The 22312-nt window shown below is 37.6% G+C and overlaps 3 protein-coding genes across 4 annotated transcripts in view; all 3 read right to left on the bottom strand.

Annotated features, from left to right (window-relative positions):
- Positions 1-21702, bottom strand: part of LOC115771379 — an 86470-nt gene extending 64768 nt beyond the window's left edge. The window contains exons 1-2 of the mRNA XM_030717064.1: positions 21456-21702; positions 1548-2173 (exon numbers count right to left, since the gene is read on the bottom strand). Of these exons, the coding sequence (XP_030572924.1) occupies positions 1548-1737 (190 nt within the window). The 5' untranslated portion in view covers positions 1738-2173; positions 21456-21702. The remainder of the gene's footprint in view (positions 1-1547; positions 2174-21455) is intronic.
- On the bottom strand, positions 7495-9224 carry LOC115771417 (neo-calmodulin-like). Of its 2 annotated transcripts, none has more exons than XM_030717119.1 (2): positions 9081-9212; positions 7495-9024 (listed from the first exon to the last, which is right to left on the bottom strand). In XM_030717119.1, exon 2 carries the CDS (start codon positions 8212-8214, stop codon positions 7771-7773), a length of 444 nt encoding a protein of 147 aa, XP_030572979.1. In that variant the 5' UTR covers positions 8215-9024; positions 9081-9212; the 3' UTR covers positions 7495-7770. The 2 variants fall into 2 exon arrangements, with proteins under 2 accessions (XP_030572979.1, XP_030572978.1); XM_030717118.1 differs by having other exon boundaries at positions 8210-9024; positions 9081-9224.
- On the bottom strand, positions 9832-10598 carry LOC115771416. The gene is made up of 2 exons (XM_030717116.1): positions 10475-10598; positions 9832-10418 (listed from the first exon to the last, which is right to left on the bottom strand). Exons 1-2 carry the CDS (start codon positions 10529-10531, stop codon positions 9912-9914), a joined length of 564 nt encoding a protein of 187 aa, XP_030572976.1. The 5' UTR covers positions 10532-10598; the 3' UTR covers positions 9832-9911.
- Positions 21703-22312: the final 610 nt, after the last annotated feature.

Raw genomic sequence — 22312 nt, 5'->3', positions numbered from 1 at the left:
TCAGAAACCAGTACAAAGCACGACGAGGCGTTGCCCCGTGACTGAGATAAAAACGCTTCTATTTCTAATTGAACACATATTCAGCCAAATAGGATACCCTTTCAGCATGTTAGTTACAGGGTAAACTTCAAATGGCAAGGCGCATTTAAAGTACGGCGCATCTGTTAACAGATTTTCTTCTAGTTCGCTTAGATTTATGGTAACACCGTCTGGCTAATTAATTAATTAATTATGCGCTTGCGCTCAACATCTTTTTTTTTAGTTATTATTATTAATTTAGCTCAGGCAGCGTCTAAATTTAGTGTGCAAAAAGGAGACTAAGAAAAAAGTGTTGTCTACCGCTGTAGATTTTCATTTAGTTGTGCGCCTCCTTTCCACAAATGCTGTTCATTAGCATTTGTAGGAGCTCAGCCTTGGCGCTGCCTGCCTGTGACTTAACCCCCCTCCCCACCGTCCACTGCGCATCTTCCCACCTCATTTTCCACAATTTGTTGCTTTTAAGAGAGGCGCAAAAAAATTGCATAGCTTTTGCATGTTTTGCTTCCTGTTCGTCTCGTTCGTTTTCATATCCCTTTCTACTTCTGCTCTTGCCCTTTTCCCTGGTCTAACAACATTTTTTTGTTGCTCTTGATGAGCTTGTTGTGTGTTTTTCCATTCTCTTTTTTCTTTCAGCTAGGGGCCTGACTCTGAAATTCGCAATGTCGGCAAAGCGTGCATGGTTAAAGTCAAATTTTTTTTTGTATATCTTTTGGGCGATATGAAAAAATAAGTCTCAATAATGTGCACTTTCTTTCATTTTGGTGGGGCTTACTTTGATCTCTCTCATGTATTCTGTAACGATGTATGTATCATATATTCTAGATAGCGTGAGGAAAACCAAGTAAGAACGTTGCAGTCGGTTGAAGCAGGAGCGAATTTTACTCCTTTAAAGCCCAATAGCCGCATTAATTAATTAGGATATAGTGATGTTTTGGACGCAGGTATATATCCCACAAGTATATATCCCAAACTACAGGTGTATTGGTCTAGCTTTCGTTTTTTTAAAGGGTTTAGTATTTTGGCTGATTATCTGTTCATGCTATAAATATTTAGATTGAATCTAATAAGGTCTACAAGGACACACGAAACACATATTTATTTCGCCACCAAGCCCAAATTCAACGCAATAATATTGGTAATAATGAGGCTTAAAACGCGCCCAGCGTTAGGCGCATTTCAAATAATTTCTATTCAGTTTATAATGATAATTTGTAAAATGCGTAATTAAATTTGATTGCTCGATAGTTTTCAAAAACCGCAAATTCAATTGCATTTATCAATTGAATGCGATGTGTGTGTATAAGCACTGTAAATGTGCATAATTATGCTAATGATATTTCGTTTTTTAATGAGTTTCGCCTGTGGGTAGAATCTTCGTAATCTAGCGAAGCACAGCTTCCAACCCAACCTACGCAAATGGCAGCTATGCCTTTTATTGTTATTAATATTATATTTTTAATTTTTATAGATATAATTATACCAGATAATATAGGTGGGACGGCACTTACCTATTTGGGCGCTGACATGAGCAACAACTGTCAGGCAGAGCAGCGGCCAAAGCCACGTTGTTGTTGTTGTTGTTCTTGTTGTTGTTGTTGTAGGTTGTCTCGTAAATCCGATTAGCTTTTGGGAACTTGAGGGCGATGGCGCTCTGGCGGGGCTGTTGCTGCCGCTGTGTTGTAAGCGCCTCAGCAGCATGTTGCCAGTGTTGTAAATGTTGCCAGCTCGTCGTAGATAATGTTGCCAAGCTTGTTGTTGTTCTTTGCACTTGTCTTTGTCTTAGCCTTGGCTCACTCACACACATTCAATTGGGGAGCGTGCGTGTATTGGATGGGGTCCTTTTGGTCTGTTCGGTTCGTTCGTTTTGTCAGTTGCCGTTGTTCTCGTTGTCAGATTTTAGTTCTGTTATTGCGTCGCTTTGGCATTTAGTTGATTTTTATGGTTTGTTTGATAGATTTTTTTTGTATTTTCTCTTTTATTTGGCTTTTTTTTGTGTTTTTTTCTCGTGCTTTTGTTGTTTACAATTTCATTTCCTTTGCACTGCTTTACACTTAATGCTTTTCTCTGATTTGCTGGCCTTTGTGTTTAACAACTTTGGTATTAAATTTCAATGATTGAACATTATGCATTGGTGCTGCAAAAAAAAACAAAATTGGAAAATAAGAGAAAATGAGCAAAATACGTAGACGTTAAAACGAGGCCCGAAGGCATAAGAACTTTAAGTTTGCTATTTTTTTAATTGGAAATTTAATCCAAAATGTTTCAATTTTTTTAAATTATCGATTTTCAGTTATCGAATATTGTTTATACCGAACTTTTTTTTATTATTGACAACATGTAAATATGATAAATATTTATTCGTTATGTTATCAATTTAAAGTTTTGCTCATGATTTATAGAAAGTTTATTTTGGCGTGATTATCAATTTATGCTTTGGTATATTCGTTTGATTTATATATTTGTCAATCTATGAAGACGCTGTAATATAAGCCGCTTTTCGTCAACAACCTATTAACGCGTATATTGATTCAATAGGATGTACCTTCGATTGACATCGATACGTGCCTTCAATCTGCCTGCTACATGCCACATGATGATTATATTTTATTTGAATTTGTGAAGATATTCATCCACAGCCAGCAATCTAGAAAGAGCTCTCAAGTTGTTCCCTAACAGCTGTCAAAATCAAATTTCACACGTGCTTCAATTGCAATTGATGCGACTTCAATGGATTTAAAATATAATTTCACATTTCAATTATTTATTGAAATGTTGCCTGTTCTCTAATCTGATGGATTTGATTACAGAAACTCATGCCGTGTTGATAATTTGTACAATTTTAAATGAAATTGCAAGCTTAAAATGGAAGGGGAAAACTGAAAACTGAATTATATACTCTATTCGATTAGCTGCTGTGAAGAAAACTTTGAAAGAATTTAGCAATATAATTTTCCCAGGATGTAACTTTATTTTGTTATGTTTTGTTTGTGTGTTTTTTGGGTCAGAAGCAAACGAAAGCAAACATAATCATTGATGGGTAGAATTGAAGGCAGTTTTATTGGTTTTATTTCATAGAGAAGCGGTGGCGATGAGGTCAATTTCCTAAAAGTATGCTTGAAAATATTTTGCGATTTCTTGCTGCTGCTTGTTTGTCCAGCACAAGCTGGACTGTGGAGGCGATTTGTATATATTTTAGAGGCAGCTGCTTATTGATTTCAACGAAGGCCACATACGCGGCGTATGCGCAATATTTGCCTTTTGGCACTTGCGAAACGAACGAAGCGGGCAAAATAAATAAATAGCAAGAAATTCGCACAAGAGCAACAACAAACAAATAATATTAACCAAAAACTTAGCCAAAATGTTGTTGATGAAAACGTGACTGGACACATTGAGTGGACCGCATATATACAGAAATACAAATACAAATGCAATCAGAAATACAAATACATACATATTTTTGTAACATATACTAGGTTTTGTATATACATATATATATATATATATATATGTGGCTCGGTCAATTTCTGGCACACAGTGACCATCAAAAGTCAACTGCTTGCGCTTCGTCGCTTTCCCCTGTGGGTATAAATATTGTATATTTACCGTTTATTTTTCATTTCGTGACTTTGAGCAAAGTTTTTTTTTTGTTTTCCTTTAAGTTTTTCCTTTTTTTTTTGGAAACCTATTTGCCCCTTTTTAAGGTCTTCTGTAATATCACTTCCAATTGCATGCTTTATTTTGACGCCTGCTTGGGCATTCAAATAATTAAAAACGACACGTTTTTATAATTTTGTACTTTTAGAAATTACCTCAGCGCCCAAAAGCAGCATTGTAAGCTCTCGCAATAAAATGTCTGCTAAAAATAACTTAAATATTATCTCAATAGAATTTGAAGGCTTTTGAATAAAGAGAGAAAGTGTTAAATGATTTATCTATAATTATTCGATTGTGAAAGCTAGTAAAAACAGCCGAAAACAACAAATAATGGGTTACAAAAATTCAGTTTAGGAATGGAGAATATAAGAGAATTTTATAAAATTAAATGTGTAATAAATAATTCTAAATAATACTGAAACAAATTTAACAAAGGATTTACTAGAAGGATATTTCATTGTGTGTCGAATTAATAAAAATAATATTACCAAACGAGTAAATGTTTCTACATGAATTAAATAGATTCAGAAACGAATCTTAAACTCTTTTTTTTAATACTATATTTCTTTAAGTTATGAATAAAACATACTTCATAAATTTCTCCCACACTCACAAAATATACAAGTATCTTCTATTGCTCGTAACACCTGTCTGTCAAATTGTTTCGCTTGGAATATTTTTTATAATTTTATCTGCTTTGCTAAATTTGTTACTCATCTTAAAGCCATTTGCTTTAAATAGCCGTCAAGTTAGCTGCCAGCTAACTAACTAGCTGTCTATTCATTCGACCCCTCACTCCTTTTGCCCATTTGCCAGACTGCGTGAACGTCCTTGATTGACAGCCGCTTTCTCTGCTGGCTGCCATTAATCAGCTTAAACAGCTGGCGCGTGCAAAATTAAAATATCTGCTGCGAAGTAGTTGCTGAAGAAGCCAAATGAAGTGGCATCAAATTGCGCAAGGCATAAGGAAAAGCGACCCGCAGATAAACTGGAAGTATCTACAGATACATACAGATACATATATCTAATCAGGCGCGCTTTACTCGTTTCATTTGGTATCTACTTTGGGTATTTATTTTTAGGTATTTATTTGATTTTTGGTATTGTTTGGTATTTTTTAGATGGCTTTATTTGTTGATTTGTGATTTATATTGGCCGCATAGCATTGGTTGGTTAATCTCATTTGGCCCCGTTCTTCTGATCCTTTTCTGTGTTTGCATCTATTTCATGGATTGTGCCACATAATTTCCCGTTTTGTGTTGTGTTGTGCGTCACACAAACACACGGACGCACACACTGACATGTTTGTTGCTTCATTTAATTTCTTATTTCTTTTGCGACATTTCTCTTTTCGGTTTTTTTGCCTTTTCTCTACCTTTTCAGCATTCTTCTGGTTTCATGGCTGCCCCACGTTTTGGCCTTGTGGTCATTCAACTGTAAGAGAGTCAAGAACAGAGAGAAAAATACATAAAAAATTATTAGATTTTTCTTATTTCTTTTCTTTTTTGTTTTTGTTATCGTTGTATTTTTTGTCTTTTTCTAGCGACTTTTTGCTCATGAACTACGGGAGCTTTGTTGCTGAGGTGGGGTAAAATGGGTCGCCTGGCTAAATTGCTTTTGTATGCATATGCCGCATGGTTGGATGGATGACTGACTGGACGACCGTTCCCCCCACACAACACACACACACACGCACACACACCTATACACACAATTGTGGGAAATTAGGCAGAAACATATTTAAGGCGATTTTCTTGATGAGATATCGTTTAATGGTTTGCTGTTTATCTTTGCACGTTCTCTTCGGCCTCTAATGAACAGTCAGCAAGTCACAAAAACTTTTACCCCCCCACGAACGGCACTCTCCTCCATCAGCCTTGCTTCTCGCTAGCATTTCGCAAAGCTGAGAATATGGTCGTGCTCGGCGGGGTGCTGCACATCAAAATGTCTGCATATTAAGTATACAACATTACGTATACGCACGAGAACGCTGTTAAATTACCATTGATACTGAACTACAGCAAAAGCAATCGCAATGGGACGCAAATGTTGGTAAAAAAAAACTCAAAAGATTGTCGAACATATATTTTATTGGTCATTACGGAACAATAAGTATGAGAATAAACTTTTCAACATGAATAGAGAGTTTTTGTTATCATTTTGATAAGGTCTAAAAATGATGCAGTGCCTAAAACTGTGAGCAAAAAGCAGAGAAGAGAAAGGAGACGAAGCGGATATGAAATCGCAGGTGGGAAATTTCTCACAATTAAACGATGCTACCTGCAGTCTTTTTTAGGGTCGGAAATGCGAAAAGCCGTTTACAGACGCGTCAATTGAAATATTTTGTTAGCCCTGCCATTAAGAGTTCCATTATGCCAGCTGCAATGACAAAAAGTGTCAAATGGAAGCATTTAAAGCCACAGCTGAGCCGAGTTGAGTTGAGGGCGCACACTCGCTTTCACCGTGAGTTATTTCTTATCAAAGCCGTTCCCGTTTAAAAGGGGCTCATTAAAACGGCAATTGGCAATTGGCTGGGAAAACGGCAACAGGCGACTGCAAAAGAAACTCTGCAATGGTTAGAGAAATGGCAATTAAATGTTATAGAGTGCCAAGCAAAAAGATTTCCATGCTTAAACTTTGCGATTTACAAATACCTAATGAAAAACTTTAGCGATTGTTTTAATTAAACGGTGGACGGGCCAAATAAATCTTGGACGGGCATAACTATAAATATGCCTGAGTTATGTTTATGGCTTAGGAAAGCGTCGAACGCGACAGCGACACGTGAATCGCGCATTAAAAGTATTTTTTTCTTTTTTTTCTAGCATTTTGTTTGTTTTTTAGCAAATTTTTACTTTTTTTTCAGAAATGGCGTCCGCTGCGAGCTGGCACTTTCATAATTTGCACAATATTTTTGGAGACGAGACCAGGCGAGAATAGGAGATGTATTGCTGGCCAGGATCTCCAACTGGCTGACCATATTGTTTATGGCCGAGCTGCGAGTGGCTAAGCCAAAAGCATTTGCCATTTGCCTTTGGCTTCCGCCGCCTGTTTTCGTATCTCTCCTCCTCTTTTTTTTTTTTTTGCCTGTGCGCAAAGACAAACCCATAAAAATGTCACAATTCATCAACGCCGCTAAGTAGTTTCGTATTTTATAACGTCCAAAGGGAGGTAGCTAACTTTTGTTTATATATATATGTATTGTCTTTTTTGCTCTCCTTCCACTTTTGGCCACAAATTTTGAGCGCTTTTAGCGTGACCTCAGCGCATTTTTTTGTTTTGGCAAGTGGCTTGGTTTTTATGCGCCCCACTTTTGGCGCCAAACTGTTCAATGTGCAGCACATCAACATAAATATATAGTATAATGAAAATGCATTTGCTTGACCATCTTTTGAATAATGCGTTTATTATGCACTTAGCCTAACTGCAGGCCTGCTTATGACTAATGCTTTGGTCACAGCTCTCAAAAGCGCATCATTGTAATTTTATTGTAGAGCCTGTTCAAGTCATGATAGCTGCCTTTTTGGGAATCTGCTACAGCTCTCTCTCTCTCTCTCTCTGCTCTCTCAGCTTGTAAATAAATAAGCTTTGAAAATATTCATAAAGAATTCAGTCGCATGGCTGTGACGTGAACTAAAAGCTGTTTCCCTAAAATCAAATAACTCCAATAATGTCAATGCTCTCAAGCAACAATTGCAGCATTTAAATATGCAAAGTAGCAAAGAGCTCAAGCCAAACGCGAAAAGCGATTTTTATAAATTTTAAATTAACTAAATTTTTATTTTTTATTTTATATCTATATTTATATATCCAAGTCTGTTAAGCAAGCTTTCATTAAACGAGTCGTTGGGTAAATCTTTTAAACCAAATTATGCTCTTACAATTTTGTATACAGTTCTGTTACTCACTGAGTTTTCATAAAACAAATTTAATGTATACCCCTTAACTTATCTAAACGCTTCTTCTACTCTAATAATAACTGTTCTGGCTTCTGCTGATGATTCTGGAGATATACGCATTACTGGAATGAAGTAGTTTCTGTTTCTGTTTGTTTCTTTGGGCGGTTCTTGTTTTCTAATGGGGGCTCATCAACTGAACGAACTCTTCGTAGTTGAGGTAGCCGTCGCCATCTATGTCGCCTACGCGTATCAGTTCGTCAAGCTCCTCATCTGTGGGCTTCAGCTTTAACGCTATCATTACGGTACGCAGCTGATCCACTCCTATATAGCCGGTATTCTCTTTGTCGTAGACACTAAACGCCTCGCGCAGAACATCCAAATCTGGTGCTGCTTTCAGTTTTGCCGTCATGGCAGTGACAAACTCTTCAAAATCGATGCTCCCGTTACCATCTGAGTCCAGCTGGTTGATCATTGACTCCAACTCGCTTTCTGTGGGCGACAATCCCAAATCTCGCATGAACACGCCCAAATCTTTCGCCTGAATGCTACCCTCTCCGTCTCGGTCCAGTATTTGAAAGGCTCGCTTAAATTCCTCCAGCTCATAGTCACTCAGATCCATTTTAATTAGCACGATAGAATTTTGTAAAATAAAAACAAAAATCTAAGAGTAATGAAAAGTGTGCTCCACTCGGGGGTTATAAATATATTTGCCAGTGTGCTGTATTCGTCATCTTTGCTTCGCCTACTTCAAACTAAGTTTTTAGTTTCCGATTAAAATTTTTATCTCCCGCATTGTCATCTCTCGCATTACCATCTCTCGCATAAATGCAACGAAAATCTTTGCGCATTTATTCTAAAACATTACTATTATTGAACCTTTTACTTTTGTCGGCTAATTGGATTCTTGCTTTCTAGGGGCTATCTAGAATCCTGTGTTGCTGTAGTCCCAACTGTGAGGATCGACCTCAAAGCGCTTCAAGCGCTCATAATACTGTCCAAAGAAGAACGCCTCCAGCTGATATGTCTTGAAAACCCGAAAGAAGCCCTCATGCACAAATTTATTGTTCCAAACCCAGATGCAATGATTGGGAAAGGCATCGATTACCTGAGCTCTGCCGTTTTGATCTAAATCGCATGGCAGATGCATTGTATGAAAATCGAAGGGCAATGTCGGCTCGGTCTCAGCACGCTTTCTGCGCACAATATTCGTAACCACAGTGCTGCCCGTGGACTGGGACCTCTCGAGGGACTTGGTCTGTGCTGGCAGTGTTGTTACGGCGGTGTCATTGCTCCGATCAGTATCCCTGGCCACAACAATGGTTGCGTTTTGATTGGTAACATTGGTTTTCAGGCTTCCCGTGGCATTAGCGCTGGCCATCACCCCTGGGGGGCTAACCAAAGCTCTCGCATTGCCATATGGCAATTGGCTCTGAAATATAATAACCCTAAGATAAGGGCCAAGTGATCGACTCGCTTTACGCTTACCAATGCAATTAGACCAATTAGAAGCGCTGGCAACAGCATATTTATGGGCAACATCATGTAATTGAAAGGTTCTGTTTTTAAAATTGTATCTGATAAAATTCGTTTTGTGTGTGGGAAGTATTCCACCTAATGACAATGTTGTGGGTTCTAAAATTTTAAAATTTAAATTCAAGTGAAATGTATGTCTACGCAAGCTGGGTAATGGAAAATCGTTCAAAATTGTTAACCTTCAATACTCAGAGGGCAAAAGATGTCCCTTTTAGCAAAAGTAATAGTTCTCGGTGACTGGAGATTCGGTATCCATTTGAGGAATGGATGCTATGTCGAATGGGTCCAGAAGCTTTTGAAAAAAACCGTACGGTTAACCTGAATCTGGAAACTGTAGAGCTCCATGTGAACCGCCACATTTGCCGATAAAGCTTAAGTAACATGAGAGCAGACTGGCCAGACCCCTCTCTACAGCTCGTCTCACCACCTGGTTGAGAATAACTCAACATCTTACCCTGCTGCAGTATTAAGAACCAGAACAATCCCATATACTATTACTATAACTTTGTCCACTTTAAAAAGCGTGGTCTCTATGTTCACCCTACCCGTCATCTTATATCCAAGATAGCTGGCCATTTCTTGGGAAAACAAAAAAATTACTAGATTCAATAGACAAGTCTGCGGAATCATAGAACTTGAAGGCTATTGAAAAAACCAGGCTTATTCCACTTTTGTTGTTTTGTTTTTTACACCGTTTCCTTTATTTTTGTTGTTTTCGTTTTGAATTTTTATACATTTCCACATAATTTACAGTTAATTTAATTGTTGCTATCTAGGGGTCATCTAGAATCCTGTGTTGCTGTAGTCCCAACTGTGGGGATCGATCTCGAAGCGCTTCAAGCGCTCATAATACTGTCCAAAGAAGAACCCCTCCAGCTGATATGTCTTGAAAACCCGATAGAAGCCCTCATGCACAAATTTATTGTTCCAAACCCAGATGCAATGATTGGGAAAGGCATCGACCACCTGAGCTCTGCCGTTTTGATCTAAATCGCATGGTAGATGCATTGTATGAAAATCGAAGGGCAATGTCGGCTCGGTCTCTGCACGCTTTCTGCGCACAATATTCGTAACCACAGTGCTGCCCGTGGACTGGGACATCTCGAGGGACTTGGTCTGTGCTGGCAGTGTTGTTACGGCGGTGTCATTGCTCCGATCAGTATCCCTGGCCAAAACAATGGTTGCGTTTTGATTGGTGACATTGGTTTTCAGGCTTCCCGTGGCATTAGCGCTGGCCATCACCCCTGGGGGGCTAACCAAAGCTCTAGCATTGCCATATGGCAATTGGCTCTGAAATATAATAACAATAAGATATGGGCCAAGTGATCGACTCGCTTTACGCTTACCAATGCAATTAAGCCAAATAGAAACGCTGGCAACAGAAAATTTATATATAACTTCATTATATAATCGAAAGAATCAGAACTATAACTGAGAATATTCGTATTGTGTTTCGGTAGTATTCAAACTTATAATAATGTGTGAACAAAAATTTTAAAATTTAAATATAAATAAAATGTCAGTCTACGCAAGCTAGGTACGGGAAAATCGCTCAAAATTATTATATCAGCAGAGGTTTTCTATTTAACCATCAATATTTAATGGGCAAAACATATTTTCGACTATAGAAAAATATTTCAACAGCCAATAACATCTGCTTTTTCAACAGATTTTCAATAGTTCCATCGCTTGATCGATAAATATCGATTCCAACTAAATTTTTGAGTTATATAAGTCCCATTATAAAAAATGTGCAATTCTCATAATAATAAATACAAATTTAATAGAACTGGGAGGCTTTTGAACTTTTTCTTGTTGAATTTTAACAAAAATATCACTAAAAATTGTCGTAAAAAATGGCGAATCTTCAGATAATCATGCTCATAGCTAATCGATACTCCAAATCTAGGTTAATACCTGCTATTTGGCGAGCACAAAATGCGTGGCATGCGTCATAAATTCAAGTCTTTTAATTGACTTGTCAACAATCAGCCAAAATGGCGGCCGGCTTTTTCTACTGATCGAGGCAACAGCTTAAACAATTTGCCAACGTCTCTTGTGGTCCGAGAACAAAACAAAATGGCGTCGTTACGCAGCGCTTGTTCTGTGTTGACAAAAATTAACCGTATTTTCACATATACCAGCAGATATATGTATATGCATGCGTGCATATATTGATGGAGGAGTCATAACAACAACAACAACAAGGACAACAACAGCAGCAGGAACAGCATATTTTATAATATATACGCAACAAAGTGTCGGAAAAGCTTTTAAAAAATTTTCAACCACATTTTTTCAAACTTGCGGACTCTCTGCCCCTCTCACTCCAACGCTTCGCAGCGCTCTCTTTCGCACAAACTTTTTATTAAAATGCATTTAAAGCGCCATTTTTTTTTTCGGGAAGGTTTTTCTCTAGATTCTTTTTTGTTTTGTCGCTGCGGCAGCTACTGTGAAAAGCTCATGCATTTCAGTTTTTTATACTGTTTACGCCATTTTAACTTTATTGTTGTTGTGTGGCCAACAATGTTGTAGCTGTGTGTGTGTGTGTGTGTGTGTGTATGTGTGTGTGGATAGACATGGCAAAAGTGAAATGGTTATCGCGCTTGTTTGATTTAATTTATTGGCTTAGCGCCATTGTGGCCTGATGTGCAACACTTTACACACAACAACCATTTTTTTGGTTTTTTTTTTTTTGGATTTTCCTCTTCTACCGCGTGGCGAAGAGCTTGCGGGGCAGCTGAGAGGAGAGTATTGGCTGCACTGGAGTCGCTTTTTGGGAGACCAACTAGCGCTTCCAGTCAATCTACTCGTTGCCCGACTTTACATTTTGTTGCATGTTATTGAGTTTTTTTCAGCTCGCACTTTTTTATAATCATTTTCATTTTGTTTATTTTTTTCGTCTTCTGCTTTTCAGTCAGCTCTTGCTTTTGGTTTTCTGATAAAAACGGCTGATTGCTGCGCTTGTCTTGTTCTGGGCTCTGGGAGAGAACTGTTTTATATATGAATATTTTTTTTCGAAATGTTTATTGGCGTCTCCATACACTGTCCAGCAGCAGTGAAAAATAAATTGAAATACTCTTCCCAGTCGGCGGCTTAAAGAATTATTTTAAAGATTCAAATATCTAAAAGTGTTGGATAAGCCATGTTTTTATATTTGCAGCAAAATTATGGTTTTGCTTAAAGAAAAGTTGATTATACTATTTTCTAACCGTTTATTAAAATTGATTTTTATTGCAAAGTGAGAAAAATTATGCAGTATTTTTTTAGTGCTCATTGCACTTAATTATGACTTCATGAAAAAATGTAACAAAGCATTTCCTATAAATTTGAAGAAGCGCAGTTAATTACATATTCTACTCGTAAGCTTGCAACCCCCAAACGATTTTCAATTAATTACAATTTCCAATTTGCTCGTACCTTCAATTATTGGCACACGCAACCCCCATCAAGAATCTCGCCCCTAGTTGCCTGCAATGAGAAAATCATTTGGCACAAAGCAAATGAAAACACTTAACAATTGCCTCATGTTTAAGCGACCCTCGACATTTGGGAACGCTTTCGTGTAAATTGAAATGCTTCATGTTAACATTTGTTTGCCATCAACTGGCAATAGAAAAGATTTGAAAGGAAAAGAAAAGAAAATTGCGTGTAAATGAAAAATGAAATCAAAATAAACAAATTGTAAACTAAGCAATTGAATTTCAACATTCATAAAATATGCAATTATCACGAAATTGTCTTATGAAATTTAAGAAAGCAAGTAACAAATAAATATTTTCCAGCAGAGAGTATTCGACTTATAGATACGCTTCGAGAATCTGAACATGGTTCTTAAGACTTAATATATATTCGATCAGCGGCAAGGAAACTAAGCATACATAGATAGATCAGGCTTGAAGACGTCTACCCATATCATGCTTAAAGGCTTTGCAAGAGCTTTGCCTATCAACAGACAAAGATTTCACAACATATTGAAAATATTGTTGCTGTTGCTGTTTGTAGATTTTTTTGTTGTTATTATTGTAGGATTTGCCTTTAATTTGAATGTTGAACGCACTTAGAGCCATTTACGTGGCATACATAAAGGCGGCTTTCATTTGCCTCACCCGAAAGTCAGATGTCACATACATTGAAGTTTGATTCGGCAGCCTGTAAACACCAAAAACAGTCACCAAGTCACGCACACACCCACACACCCACACACACAGACAAACACACCCACACACGCAGACAGCCGTACGTTGAAGTGTGTAGGATATCAAAAGTTGACACACACACACGCACGCACAATGTGAGTGAGGCAGACATGTCAGAATAGGAGGGGAAAAGTGGAAGCTTGCCAGGCTATTTGCTTGCCCTTTTCTGACATTTGCTGCCAAAGTTGATATTATTAATTTACAGCGCGTACCATGCGAGGGAATGTCATTGCCGACAGCCCTCCACACCCCAACCGCCACCCACCACCAAAGAGCCCACCGCAAAGTATGCCACACGCATTTTCCTTGTCCTGGCGACATTTATCGGCAAGTTTGTCAGAAGAAAGGAGAGAAGCGACCGCTGGCGGGGAAAAGGGAGGGCCCGTGTGTGTAGTAGGTCCTGGCCACACGCTCACACAACGGTGCCATAATCATAAAATCATTTTATTGCGCTGGCAATTTCATTATTTCGGATTTTAATGTAATTTCTCCCAGTTGGATTTGATGCTCAACTTTCGCACGAGGATCTTAAATTTCACTTGACTTGGGGTTTTTTTGGGCAATTGCGCCGGCAATCGACTGGATCCTTAGCTAATTAGTCACATGGTCAAAAATGATAAAACTTTCCAAGAGTATTTCACTAATTAATTTGCAAAACTCATTTCGTTCATTGTCCGCAATTCTCCAGCGTGTGCTTAACACAACTTTGCGTGCTACAAGTGCCACAAAAAAAATGAAATAAAAGCAGTCTGAGAGGGCACAAAACGGCATCCCGGGTAAGTCCCCAGAGGTGTGAGAGTGGCAAGAAAAAAGTATACAAGAACTATGCCGAATATTTAATACACTTGCTGACATTTGATGTGTGAGTATATTATGAGTACATCAAGTGTAAGACAGGGTTCAGATATTTCCAAAGAGCCTAATGAGTTTTTTTTTAGTATTCAAGTTTGGATAGATCTCTCCATATGCAACTTTAATCGTCTTATTAAATAGCCTTTAGCAAACTATATAACAAACTTTTAATACACAGCATAGAGTAGAAATATTAAAAAAAAAGAAATAAAATAAAATGTGGTGTGACTTTTGGTCAGCTGCACATAAATTTAGATTAGAAAAAGGTAATACCTCTATGTGTACAGTCGCACATTTGAATGCATGCCTGTCGTAAATTCATCACCAAATATCAACGCACACCATCAGCAAAACATAAAAAGAAGTGTGAGCCAAATGCAAAAGGAAAATAAAAACCAAAACAAATAAATAAACCAAGCATGAAAAATGTTTCGTGTGTGTGGTTAACAATTTGCGTGTTTTTACTTATGCGACTCGCTCAGCTCTTATCCCTTATTTCATACCATTTTTCTGGATAACAGGTGGCAAGCACACACTCACACACACACACATACCAGCCGAATTGGCAACCCTGCCTATGTGTGCGCACGCTTTGCAACACTGCCGCCACAGTGCTGCACAAAGTGCAGCGCCATATTTGAGTTCCATTATATATAATATATCACGCAAAAATAATTTCAATTATTTTCAGCCAACGCTCATATTTTTCGAGTCACATTGCCAACATGTCGCGTCAGAGAAAGGGGGCACAGCATTAAATAGGGACACTTAGGACAAGTCTGCTTGACTGCTAGATACTCTTTTAGGGTCTCGAAAACAAACTCTTATGATCAAACTAGGCTTCTCTGCTTGTAACAAACCACTTGAATTGTTTTATAATACCCCATATATTATAGTTGGCAGTTGGCAGCTAGACAAAAAATAAAAGCAGGCCTTCAAACAATGCGTGCAGTGGCTGACAACTGGGTGTCTATTTGGACAAAATACCAGCCAAAAATATGATGCATAAGCGACAGACGCTACAACTACAGAACCCTCTTTGTTTAGTTGGCAAACAAAATGAAAACTCCGACAGCTCCAGTTCCAGACAGTTGGCAAATAAGCTGAGAAACAAGCAAAAAAACAAAACAACAAAAACTACAAGTAAAAGGAAAAACTATTTCCCTTTCGTCAAATGGCAGAGCCAAAACATCATCATTATAAAGCCGAGCATCTGAATTTATGACACATGTCCCAAGCTCATATGAAAAATATCATTTAGACTGCGTAGAAGTCATATATTTTTATACTGGGCTTCGTGTGGCTTGCGGTTGGGCTTGTGGGCTGTTGCGGTGCTGCGCCTTTGTTTATGCAGCAATTTATGACATGCAAAGCAGAAGCAAACACATGACAAGGACAATGCCCAAACATGAACGACCCCCGTAATACGCTGAGCAAATATTTATGCGGCTACCTCGCGAAACGACGCCTCTAACACCATCTGTCTCTCTCTCTCTCTCGCTCTCCCTCTCTCTTTCTCATATTTCACCATCTTTCCTTTATAGGGTCGCAGATCACATCATCTAGCGTATGGGGCTTGAGTGTGAGGACTATTCATGTATTTATTAGGTTTGACGATTGCGTTCGCTGGACAAACGTCGGCTGTGCCAAGCGCTACGTCCTTGTTTTTGTTTAATTAGTTACACGACAAACATACACACACACACAAAGAGACACACGCGCACACACACTACTAGCCATACACCATGGCACCCGCACAGCAACACTTTGATTATGACAAGCGCATTAATTGCTTTTTTATTTGCTTGTTTATCTTTGATCAAACAATATTTTCATTGTACAAAGGGACAATCGATTAAGTTTATTTGCTTTGGTCAGTCGGATCAATAAAAGTAATCGCGGTTAATAAAATCAATTAAAATCAATATAGAAGGAACGACAATCGGCAAATTGAACTTTTCTAAGTGTGTATTTGTGTTAATAATGATTAATAATCAAGTAATATTTAATTTAAATATTGCAGCGTATTGAATACATTAAATTACCTCAGTTTTTAACTGTTCGTTTATAAGATTTATGATTAACCTTACAAAATAATTATTAGAAATTCGTCGATTCATTTAGACTCAGACCTGACACAGAATCTGAAGTGACCTTCATACGCTGATAACGTAGTATTTATGCTACACACAAAATAGCCTCTACCGGCTGACTAAGATCTTATCAAGGTACGGCCTAAATTGAGTTAAGGAAATTTTGAGTTAAGCTTTCTTCGTTTGGATGTTGCAAAATTTAGGCTCATTGTAGGGAAGGACAAGGGCCACACATGACAAGCAACGCAGTCGTAAAGTAGGCTAAGGCATGGCTAAGTCATCTGAACGTCGGACTGGCAAGTGGCAAGTCGCCGGTTCAAACTCAGCAGGTTGGAAAAGCATAGACGCGTGGTGTCAACTTGAGCGTCTTTTTATCTGCCTGAAGCTCGCTATATAATTTCTTACAAAATATAAACATCATAAGAAAAAAGTTTGCATTATATACAAGACATGCACCTAACACACCGGAGCTGTTGGCCCAAAAGTTCGTCTACCTAGCGAAACAATAAGAAAAACAACTTCTTTGCCATAATTTGCCAATCATTATGTTGTGGTTGCTGAGCCGCAGCTGAATTCTGAAAAGGAAGCCCGCGCCGCCGCCAGCTCGGAAAAGCACTTTGATAAAGAAAATATTCCCAACAATCAAAGGGCAAACAAAAGAGTCGCTATTATTGGGCGGCTGAGTGAGTGAGGGAGAGCGAGAGAGAGAGGGGTTTCCCTATATAACAGAGCAGCTTTATAGAACCCACGAAAAACACGCAGAGAAATCAAAATGCGCGCGCTTTTTAATGTTAATTCTCGACGGGGTGAGGAATTGTATCGGAACATGGGAAAAGTGTTTTCTTTTTCTTATATTTTTCTTTTTTAACAGTCAAGTGTTTTGTTTGTTGTTTAGCCTTTGCATAAGAAATGTGCTGTTCAATTTTGTGGAATGTTTTTGTTTCTTAGTTGCAAAAGGTGAAGACGACGCACCGTCAAAGTGTTTACCCTGGCTTTTGTTTGCTTTTACATTTTTTGGAAGGTGCCAGGCCAGACTCAGACAGTTAAAATCCCAAAAAAAAAGAGAATGAAAATAAAACTAAACCGAAGCAGAAACAGAACTCTGTTGAGCAGTTAGATAGGGGTATGCCAAAGTGAACTAAATGCTGTGCAGTCAGGCCTTAACTCGAAGCAGGTTGATTCGCAGTGTAGTAGAAGCACTTGACCCCCGCACTTTGACCTTACTCATGCGCTTGATTGATTGCACAAACGAAATGAAATACAAAAAGCAAACCATAGACGACCTGCTATAGCAGGACCAGGGCACTCGTCTTGGTCCTGGTCTTGGTCCGGCCAGGTATGCTGCAAATTTACTTGCCAGCAATTCCCAATCAAATATCAACTTAACTTCAACCTGAGTTGCCGACAAGTCTGCAGTTTTGGCCAGTTTTGTAATTGTAACAAATGAACCAAGTGCCCGAGCATTTTTCATATGATACGGACAGTGTACACAGCCCGAGTGCCCCGCTGTCGTCCTGCAGCTTGTGGCTGGTTTATAAAGCCGCCATTGAGATTTCAAGTTGTCTGACTGATGATTCGATTTGCTTGACTTGCTCTTCAATTGGCCCCATTCGATAGGGGCATTATGTATACGAAATTTTCCAATTTAATTGCAATTTACTTACGTTTCGGTTTTCGCTGGGGCTTTGAATCTCATTTGGCATTTGCATAAATCCATAAAATTGCAAACAACATTTTGATGGCGAATGGCAAATAATTTTGCATATGATTTATAATTTGAACAACTTTTAATACGGCATAAATTACATTATTTATTATTGCGTTTTGTCTATTTGTTGTATTTCAATAAATTATGTATTTATTTACGAGCAGCGCACAAACAAAAGCCTGTTCTTTTTTTCAATTTGTTTTTTTATATTGTTCTTTTATCATTGTATATTAATTATTGATTATAATTAATTGCAATCATAATATTCTGAAACTCTTTTTTCAATTAATATGCGTTGGTTTTGCGAGCATTTTAGCTAAATATGAATTATTTTTGTGTGTTTATTTAGTATTTCGTTTTCATTTAGTCATGTCGTTTAATTTATCATTAAACAAAACTATGTTTGTTTAGGTAAATTTTATATTCATTTGGCTAATTGGCTAAATTTACATGAAAACTGAGCATCATATATGTACATGCCTAAATATCTAATTGGTATTCAATTTCTATTTACTTTTGATTGTTTATAATTAATGTTTATTTTCAGTTTTTTAAGCTTATAAAAAATATTTTGATTTTTTTTGCGTTCTTTTGTTGTCTACATCTTATATATTCCAAAACAGCCCAAATTATTTTCGCCAGCTAAAATTGAAGGACACATTTTTCTCAGCCAAAACTCAGCTCAAATCCTGGATTATGCTTCAGCTGTGAATGGAATGCTATATGCTATATTGCTCAGCCATTTGGTTGCCATTGCACGTCGCACACATTACACGCCTTTGCCCCCGCCCTCTATCGCCCTGCCCCCTTGTATGCCCGCGACCAAATGTGCAGCCGAGCATATAATTCGCAATTTACATTTTCAAAATAATGTTACAGGCAAATTTTTTTTTAATTTCGTTGTTATTCTAGCCCGTTTTAAAATACTTAAAATGCAGAGAAAAAAAAAGTTTTATATAAGATTTTAATAGCAACATGTCCGGACTACGACACGCCAAAGATTAAATACTCTTGTGCACATAATTGCAAGGCTCATATTTGCAAAATTTTGTTTAAAATTCTTGATAAAGAAGAAGCGCTTTCCGGCATGCTCCTTCTATATTCTTATCCGGCGTATTTCTGCATGCAACAGATAGACGCACCTGGGCAAAGTATCACGATGATAGCTGCAGAGCTGATCAACTAGTTCGCATTGAAAATTTATCGACTGAGCAAGCATATTAATGCTAAATAGTGGGAGACGTCTCTCGTGTATGACAAAACAATGATACCCTCTGCAAGGGTATATGAGATCAAAAACTGTTAAAATGACATCAAGCCAGCAGAATGAAATGAATAAATGAAATGCAACGTTGCCCTTTATGAGTCGTCTCACGCACAGGAAGAGGGAGACACAAAACGTGGTCTATGAGGCGAGTCGAGGGTCGGCCATTTAGGCCTGGCCAATTGGCCAATCGGCCAGGGTTCAGGTTACCAGCGGCCGGCACACGTGCACTTGGCTCTCGCTCTGCTCCAGCAGCTCCGGGCAGCAGTTGTCGCATCGTCGACATTGTCCGCGTCGTCGCATGTGGTCATTAAAGGAATTTCCGTTGTGGTCATCGAACCGTGAATTAAAATGTGCACACACACACACAAACACACAGAGACATGAGACTCGCTCACTAGCTAAGGGCTGTCCAGCCTTGGAGCTGGAGGACGCGCCGCCACAAAAAATGTTCGTTTTGTCCAACAGAAACAAAAACAAATGAAAAAGTTGTTGGCTTTGATTCCTGATGCAGGTTGAACTAATTGAGCCGTGGCAGAGTACAGCACAGGCAAACAGGTGGCAGTGACATTAGTTCGAGTGTAGCTCAATGCCAAAATGCATTTTCCATGTATTAAAACATTGAGACTTTAGACAATTGTTAGGTATTCAGACACATAATCGGAAATTCTTCACATTTTTAGCCAACCTTTAAACTTTTAAAAAACCAGTCAATGTTTTAAATCTGACAATTGCGCAACAGACCTGCCTTTTTATATATGTTTCTTTATATAAAGAAGCACATTTAATACTACAAATTATTATCAACTATAGCAATAAAACATTTCAAAAGCTATTTCTATTTTTTCTCAATTTATTGCTAGATACATGTATGAATCTAACAATTCTCACACTTGTCGTTCGTCTTGTTCATATTGTTGTTTTTCCAGTTTCTGCTCTTTGAGCAATAAATGTCATATGTAGGCAGTGTACTTATATACCTTGATTTATTTAAAAATATTGCTCACATATGTATTTCACATATGCTCATCATTAATGACAACACATGCAACATGCTCTGCTCAACATTTCAGTTCAGTTCAGTTTAGTTTTATACTCATTTATTTTTCATTTTCCAATGTCCAATGAGCAGAATCCAACGAAATTTGTTCTGCGTTGGATCTGCGCTATATAGAACTGGTCGATTTTACTTTTGCGATATATATTTTGCCCGGCATGACACATTTTTTGCATGAATTATACGCCAAAAAAAAATAAATAAAGAAAGAACGACAACAACAACTAAAAATCGTAGAGCGCTATTTTTAAAATCGGTCGCGGCTATGATATAATTTTGCCGATTTGCTTAGCCGGCGATTTATATATATGCAACAAATATATATGTGTTTATATGTGCACACATATGTATAAACATATAAAACACATATATAAACATTTTATTTTCGTTTGCGCACAAAATATTTTCAACATTTGCTCATTTACGAAAAAAAAGCATTCGATTTACTTTTGGCTGTGACATAAATTTATGTTGAAATTTTCTTGAAACTTATATTTTTATGTGCGTTATTACAAGGCAAACGAAATTCATAAGGTCATCTAAGAAACATTTGAACATATTTATTTTTTATTTGTTCTCCTCAGTTCCCAGTTTCAAGGACAAAATGTGGGCTAAGCTTTAGTTTATTGCTTGATTTGTTCACTTTTTGGCTTGGTACAAAAATATATAAATATTTTCTTTCAACAACTTTTTTTTTTAATTATACATCATATTAAATTTTATATATAATTTTATACATAATTATTACTCATTTAAATTATTTTGAATTAAATATAATCTTATAAGCGTTTATTTTATTTAATATTATTTTTATTAGAATATTTATCAATTTTATTATTATTCATTGATTTAATTCTTTTTTATTTACCGATTATTGTTAATATTAATAATCATAATTTTATTTTATTTATTTATTGTTCTCAATTTAATTCTTTCTTATTTACTCAGTTAACTTTTAAAAACTTTTATCTAATATTTCTTTTGAAATTCAATTATTTTTGTATCGTAGTAAATTTTACTTAACTTGTTTATTATTTATATCTTAAATGTTATATCTAATGATTGATTGTGCCTAAATTATAAGAAAAGAAAAAAGATTTTGCGACTTTTCTCGCAAGTTGAAATCTTTTTCGTTTTCAATTTCTTTTGCTTACTTTCACATGACTTTCGAGTATATCTCTGTGCATATCTCAAGTTGAAATTTGTATATATTTTTCTTGTTTTGCATTTATTTGTTATTTTTGGTTCACACGCGCGCTGATTACTGCCAATTGTTGTATTGTTGCTGTTGGCCAGGCCCAAATAACAGCAACATCAGATGCAATTGAATTCGATTCGAGTTGGTTTTTGGTCGGTTCGTAAGGCGGGCAAATGAGACGCGCGCGCGCTTTGAGGATAGCCGTTCACGTACTCGACGCACGACGTTCAAAATGAAACTGAAATCCACTTGATGGCTGAAAAGGCAGCCAACGAGCCAAAGAGCCAAAGCAGCGACGTTGGCAGCGACAGCGACGGCAGCAGCAGCAGAGGCAGCGAAAAGCCACCCCTAAGTGGCTAACGCGCGAAATGTTGCCGGCTGCGCCGCCTTGTCTTACAGCTGACGTCAACGTTAACGTTAACGTGAATGTTAACGTCTGCGTCTACGTCTACGTCAGCGTCAGCGTCTCGCGTGTTGGTCAAGTGTTTTCGGCCCAATCGACCGACAGCCACAGAGAGCCGGGCCATGCCGGGCCATGCCGGGCCACATGCTTCCCGTCTTTTGTAGACTTTTTTTTTGCCATTTTTTCCATATTGTTGTTCTTGTTACTAACATAAATTTGACTTTGGCATCTGTGTGCGGCATTTCCTTCTGGCCGAATTTTCAATTTGCTTTTCTTGTTATTATTTCATTTTATTTTTGTTTGCGCGGTTTCCATCTGCGCATAATTTGATTACTTGATCTTCTGGTTTTGTTATTGAAATATGTTTGCTTTTACGGCCCAGATTCAATTGTTGGCAATAAATATAAACA

The sequence above is a fragment of the Drosophila novamexicana genome, unplaced genomic scaffold (genome assembly GCF_003285875.2).
Source record: "Drosophila novamexicana strain 15010-1031.04,08,12 unplaced genomic scaffold, DnovRS2.1 tig00000072-arrow-arrow-pilon, whole genome shotgun sequence".
In the NCBI taxonomy this organism is placed as follows: Eukaryota; Metazoa; Arthropoda; class Insecta; order Diptera; family Drosophilidae; genus Drosophila; species Drosophila novamexicana.
The sequence above is the reverse complement of the archived record's forward strand: the minus strand, read 5'-3'. Positions and strand labels throughout refer to the sequence as shown.

What these genes read in the sequence shown, in the direction of transcription:
- LOC115771417 (XM_030717118.1), bottom strand. Translation starts at nt 9,137, where the DNA reads ATGATGTTGCCCATAAATATGCTGTTGCCAGCGCTTCTAATTGGTCTA. An exon ending in TAATTGGTCTAATTGCATTG is followed by an intron (nt 9,025 to 9,080) that starts GTAAGCGTAAAG and finishes ATTATATTTCAG; the next exon opens with AGCCAATTGCCATATGGCAA.
- LOC115771416 (XM_030717116.1), bottom strand. Translation starts at nt 10,531, where the DNA reads ATGAAGTTATATATAAATTTTCTGTTGCCAGCGTTTCTATTTGGCTTA. An exon ending in TATTTGGCTTAATTGCATTG is followed by an intron (nt 10,419 to 10,474) that starts GTAAGCGTAAAG and finishes ATTATATTTCAG; the next exon opens with AGCCAATTGCCATATGGCAA.